The sequence below is a fragment of the Parasteatoda tepidariorum genome, chromosome 7, assembly GCF_043381705.1.
Source record: "Parasteatoda tepidariorum isolate YZ-2023 chromosome 7, CAS_Ptep_4.0, whole genome shotgun sequence".
Lineage (NCBI taxonomy): Eukaryota > Metazoa > Arthropoda > Arachnida > Araneae > Theridiidae > Parasteatoda > Parasteatoda tepidariorum.
In genome coordinates, this window is record NC_092210.1 from 47,708,120 (window position 1) to 47,714,619 (window position 6,500).

General features: G+C 25.9%; 1 protein-coding gene across 1 annotated transcript in view; it reads right to left on the reverse strand.

Moving 5' to 3' along the window:
* Positions 1-388: 388 nt before the first annotated feature.
* The window catches only part of LOC107451581 (delta-like protein C), a gene marked incomplete at its 5' end in the record, with an annotated part of 14,033 nt that continues 7,921 nt past the window's right edge, over positions 389-6,500 (reverse strand). Inside the window, 2 exon segments of the mRNA XM_016067733.4 lie at positions 389-544; positions 6,137-6,244. Coding sequence (XP_015923219.2) covers positions 531-544; positions 6,137-6,244 — 122 coding nt within the window. The 3' untranslated portion in view covers positions 389-530.

The following is a 6,500-nucleotide window of genomic DNA, read 5'->3' on the forward strand; positions in this document are numbered from 1 at the left end:
GATCCGATCATTTGATCAACAGTTATTTAGAGTGATCGGTATATTTATTTATTTATTTATGCACTTTTTTTTCGCTTACTAAGTTATGCTTAAGCTCTAATTTGAACACATATAGAAAGTGTCCATTTTTATGCATTAAATATAATAGTAAATAATTAATTCCAAAGATGTCTGTTTGCTTACGAGTTATCAAAAGAACGCGTATTGCAAACAAAATAAGATAATACAAATTCGTAATAACTAAAATCGTTGTAAAAGAAAATGAAATCTATATATGCTTATAGATTGTTACCGAACACTAACTGGAATAGACCATCATGGAGTTACGAGTAGAAACTACAGATTTAGATTTAGGCAAGTGCAAAAAATACTTAAATAAATCAAATAATTTTGCAATCGAATTATTTCTTATTTTATTTATATTTTAAAACAGAACAAAATGTTTTCCAACAAATCAGACATTTTATTTCATTTAACAGGCAGTATAATGTTGAATTTCTCTTTGAAGATTTTTCTAGTTGATGAAATATTCAGGACTTACCATCTGAAATAAATAGAGAATTAGTGTTAATTTGATTACAATCCAAAACATTATAATTTTATACGTATAAAGAAAACAGATTATTTGTAACACTAGTTACAAAACAACATCTTTTCAGTCAGAAATTTAAAAAAAAATATAATTAATCTTAAAATCATTTTTAAAAATGCTTAAACGAATTTTAAATGCAAAATCTTATGCAGTATTTACAATCTTATTATAATTATTAAAATCTTATTATATTTGTTTACATATTTATTTATCTTTTTCGAAAGAAAACAATTATGATAACTCTTTATTGTATTATACCTTTTTTTAGCTTAAGTAATTTTTCAACCTTCTATAGGTAATTACTTGGGTAACTTTGTGAAAATAAATAAGAAAAATCAAATTTTTTTAAAAGAAAGGCATATTTTTTTTTATAAAATTTACGTTGACCTGCTCCTCAGTATTGATTTCAGATCAGTACATTAAAATGTTTTGGAATTTCTATTACAAGTAAGCAAGAGAAACAGAAATATTTTACATTCTAACTTCAAAATCATGATGTTTTGTGTTTTATGTTTATGTTTAAAAAAAGTTACATTGGACAATTTGATAATGTAGCTTTTCACTATATTGCCCAAGTCCTTCATTTCAATAACGAAGAAGAAAGAATTCAATTCAAAATATTAGTAATAATTTTAATATTGTCCAAAGATTCTAAGATTTTATAACCAGAGTTTAACAACACTGCCATTCTAAGACTGGAAATGAGGTTGTTTTTTAAGTAAAGTAAAATTTCAAAATCAATTATAGTTATAGCATTGTATTCACTTAAAATATTCTCGTTTTTTTTTCAAAGAGGCTACTCCTTTTTAATATTTTATTATACGCTATGAAAATGTTACTCGTATATCACACAATACGGTTTCCACCGGTCTTATTCGGCGTCGAAAGCTACCATTGCGGTATAGGACTTAAGAAAAAGAAACAAATTTGTGACGTTGCAAAAGCATTTGGATTTGATTGGACCACTGAAAATAATGCGTCTTACGGTCATATATAAAGCTCTGGATGTTCTGAAATCAATGTTCTGAAATGTCCCCTCTGTTCTGAATATCAAAAACAGACTAAGGATGTGCTTTAAAAGGGAACAAAAAGAAATATTCACCTCTCCCTCCCTTAGTATTAAATCTTGTAATTTAAATTAAAAATTGTATTTTGTTATTTTTGAATGTCACTTTTTTAAAAGGTCATTAATAAAAGTTTTTGTGATAAGAATTTTTACAAATTTATTTCATGACAAAAAATATATTACTTAAATTTAATGTCATGAAAAAGCTATAGATTTGCGTTTTGTAAAATATTAATTCAACAGTAAAACAATATGTTTCCATCCCATATACTATATTTAGTTAAAAGGATTAACATTTAAGAATTAAAATATAAAAATTATGTTTCATTTAATTAAAATGTAATATGCGTAAAAAAAGAATTCTAGAGTTATAATATTTCTTGAATTGTGAACAAAAAAAATATTTCTTCTTTTTTGAATTTTTACATATAAGCATTTAATTCATTATATGAATAAATTAAAAAATACAAATTAAATATTCTTTTGAATTTTTACACCAAACTGCGTATTTGTATTGTTTCTAGACAGGTAAATTTTAAGATTTTTATTTTAATAGGAATTTTCTATCTTAAGATACAGTTTTACCGTTTTTAGGTCAAAGTGTTTTTTGAATTTTAAAAAAATTTTTCTTCTTCAAATTAACGGATAGTGGTTGAAGTTTAATATTCCGTTAAAATTATAACAATTTATTTAATAAGAGGTTCATATATATTTACCTATTTCTCAAAACTTTCCTTTATATGGGTTCTTGCATGAACATGAAGGACCACTGTCTTCGGGTACACATGTTCCACCATTTTGACAAGTAATATATGCACATGGATCAGAAGAAATAACAACTTACCACTTAATACCAATAAAAATTCAACCTCATTCCAAAGAAATCATAAAACATTTATTCATGAGACGGAAATAATTAAAACTTGATTTATGGTTTTTTTCCTTTGAAAAGAAATTACATAAGCTCTTAATTATAATAGACTTTGCCTCGTCAAAATAATTTTTTCAGTATTCTTTAGTGTTATTGTTTGTAAATCAATGTAGTAATAGGGAATATTATAATTTTAGAGTAAACTACGCAAATTTACAAACGTTTGTAACGAAAGTGACGAAAATAATCTCTATTTTTCTCTGAATTTTCTTAAAAATTTTCCTCAGGGAAATATTTTTTTCTCGAAATTTTGGAATGTTTTTCTTCAAACAAATCCCTAATTTTTCTTAAAACACCGCATGCTAACCGTATGCAAATTAAAAATTGCTTTTTGTTATTTTTAAATGTCAGTTTTTCAAATTGTCATTGGTAAAACTTTTTGTCAATAACTTTTACAAATTTATTTCGTGACAAAAAATGTGTTATTTAAATTTAATGTCATTAAAAACTTTTGCGTTTTGTAAATTATTAATTCAACAGTAAAACATTTTTTTTCCATCCCGCATACAATATTTAATTTAAAAACTATATTTAATTAAAAGGAATAAGGCATTTAAGATTTAAAATAAAAAATTTATGTTTCATTTAATTAAAATGTAATATGCGTAACAAAGAATTCTAGAGTTTTAATCTTTTTTTGCTTGTGAACAAAAATGATTACTTCTTCTTTTTTAAATTTTAGCAAATAAACATTTAATTCATCATTTGAATAAATTAAAAAAAAATTAAATATATTTTTAAATTTATACATCAAACTGTTCCCTTCTATTGTTTCTTGATGGATAAATTATAAGATTTTAATTTAATTTGAATTTTCTTTCTTAAGATGCAATTTTACCGTTCTTAGGTCAAAGTTTTTATTTTTTTTAATTTGAAAAATTTTTTTTCCTACAAATTAACGGATAGTGGTTGGATTTTAATATTCCTTTAAAATTATAACAATTTATTTAACAGGAGGTTCATATATATTTACCTATTTCACAAAACTTTCCTTTATATGGGTTCTTGCATAAGCATTTACAACCATTGCTTAAGGGCACACGTGTTCCGCCATGTTGACAAGTAGTATTTGCGCATGGATCAAGTTACTACTCAATACCAATTAAAATTCAACCTCATTCCAAAGAAATCATAAAACATTTATTCATGAGACGGAAATAAGTAAAACTGGATTTATGATTTTTTTTCCACTGAAAAGAAATTACTTAAGCTCTTAATTGTAATAGACTTTGCTTCGTCAAAATAAGTTTTTCAATATTCTTTTATGTTATTGTTTTTAAATCAATGTAGTGATAAGGAATATTATAATTTTAGAGTAAACTGTCTCTCTTTATTGTTTTCAGTAACGTAAATTATAAAAATTCTTAAAATTTAAAGCAGATGGCAGTGTATTACGCAAAAGCAGTTAACTTTTTAATTTAACTAAAATGAGTATAATGTATTTAAGAAAATGCCTAATGCTTAATTTATGTTTTGTGTAATGAACATAAACATGACAATTTAAAAAAGAAATAAAGTAATTTCTGTATAGTAACGGAGTTAGAGGGTGAAGGCAAATTACATATAGTTCCTTCTTCACCTATTCCTTATATAGTTTCATTTCCTACTGGGAATTCCCCACCCCCTCGTCTTCTCAAGGTATTGGAATTGCAATTTAGGAGGAATTAGGTATTAGCAATTAGGTATTGGAATTGAAATACAATTGCAATTTAGTCCAATGGTACAACATATTGCAAAACATGCAATGTAAAATGCACGGTTAAGCTGTTGGTTCCGCAGTACTTTTCCACTACTTTTATTTTCATTACTTGTAACTAAAGTAGAAGTAAAAAATACGTACTTTTTCTTGTACTTTGTTACATTCTTAAATTTGTATTTTTGCCTGTTTGTTCGTTACTTTTTTGGGGCAAAAGTACGAGCGTTTGTAACGAAAGTGACGATAATAATCTCTATTTTTTTCTGAACTTTCTCAAAAATTTTCCTCACGGAAATATTTTTTCCTCGAAATTTTCGTATGTTTTTCTTCAAACAAACTCCTAATTTTTTTTACAACACCGTATGCTAAAAGTAAAGGCCACAAAACATCTTCATCTTCTTATTATGAGAGTGCTCTTTTATTAATAGACATCATGTAACTGGTGTATCAATTGTGTGTACAAACTCATTTAATCAAACAATTTAAGATTGAATACCCTCTCCTCTGTTCTGAAAATTAAAAACGCGATAACGTAAGATACGCTTTGAAAGATTTATATATATAGTTCCTGTCTTTACATTCCCAAAACAAAAAATTTTATCATGAAAAGCAACAATGATTGTAAGTATGAGCCATGGTGGCTCATGGGATAGGCCCTGAGGTGAAAGAGATACGAATCCCAGCTATCACGGGTGGATACGAATTCCGCACCCGGATCGCACCAACAATAAACGCTGACGTGAAATATCCAAAGTGGTAGACGGATCATGGGATAGTATCTCCTTACCCTCAGGCTAACCGTGGCAGGTTTTCGTCTTTTTCTTATCCAATTAACGCAAAGGCTGGTTAGTTCTATCAAAAAATCCTTCAAGAAAGCAGGTTTCTACCAATACTTGATCCAGGTGTACAATTTTCTTCTTGATTTAATTCAAAAGTACAAAGAAACGGAGAGGAATATTAGTAGTCTTAAACGCAAAAATGGGTTTGCTGTTCAACGCTGTTTATAAAATAGAATACAATAACTGTAATTAATTTCCTAAATATTTAAATAAATGCATTTTTACCTAGTTTGTTTAAATCCGTCCAAATTGTTGAAGCTTGTTACTACTGACTATGGTATAGCATCAATGGAGGGAACAAAAAGAAATATTCTCCTCCCCTTCCCTTAATATTACATCTTTTAATTAAAATTAAAAATAGCATTTTGCTATTTTTAAATGTCACTTTTTCATATTGTTATTGGTAAAATTTTTTGTCATAATAATTTTTACAAATTTATTTCATGAGAAGAAATATATATTATTTAAATTTAATGTCGTAAATAACTTATAGATTTGCGTTTTGTAAATTATGAATTCAACAGTAAAACAATTTTTTTCCATCCCGCATACTATATTTAGTTTAAATACTATATTTAGTTAAAAGGATTAAGGCATTTAAGATTTAAAATATGAAAAAAATGTTTCATTTAATTAAAATGTAATATGCGTAAAAAAGAATTCAAGAGTTTTACTATTTTTTGGATTGCGAAGAAAAATAATTATTTCTTCTTTTTTGAATTTTAACATATAAATATTTAATTCATCATATGAATACATTAAAAAAAATTAAATATATTTTTAAATTTATACATCAATCTGCTCCTTTGTATTGTTTCTTGATAGTTAAATTATAAGATTTTAATTTAATTGGAATTTTCGTTCTTAAGATGCAATTTTACCTTTTTTAGGTCAAAGAGTTTTTTTTTATTTACAAAAATGTATTTTCAACAAATTAACGGATAGTGGTTAGATTTTAATATTCCGTTAAAATTTAAACAATTTATTCAACAGGAGGTTTAAATATATTTACCTATTTCACAAAACTTTCCTTTGTATGGGTATTTGCATAAACATGAATTACCCCTGTCTCCGGGTACGCATGTTCCGCCATGTTGACAATTAGTATTTGCACATGGATCTGAAGAAATAGCAGCATACTAATTAATACGAATGAAAATGCAACCTCATTCAAAAGAAATCATAAAACATTTATTCATGAGACGGAAATAAGTAAAACTTGATTTATGATATTTTTTCCTTTGAAAAGAAATTACTTAAGCTCTTAATTGTAATAGACTTTGCTTCGTCAAAATAATTTTTTCAATATTCTTTTATGTTATTGTTTTTAAATCAATGTAGTGATAAGGAATATTATAATTTTAGAGTAAACTGTC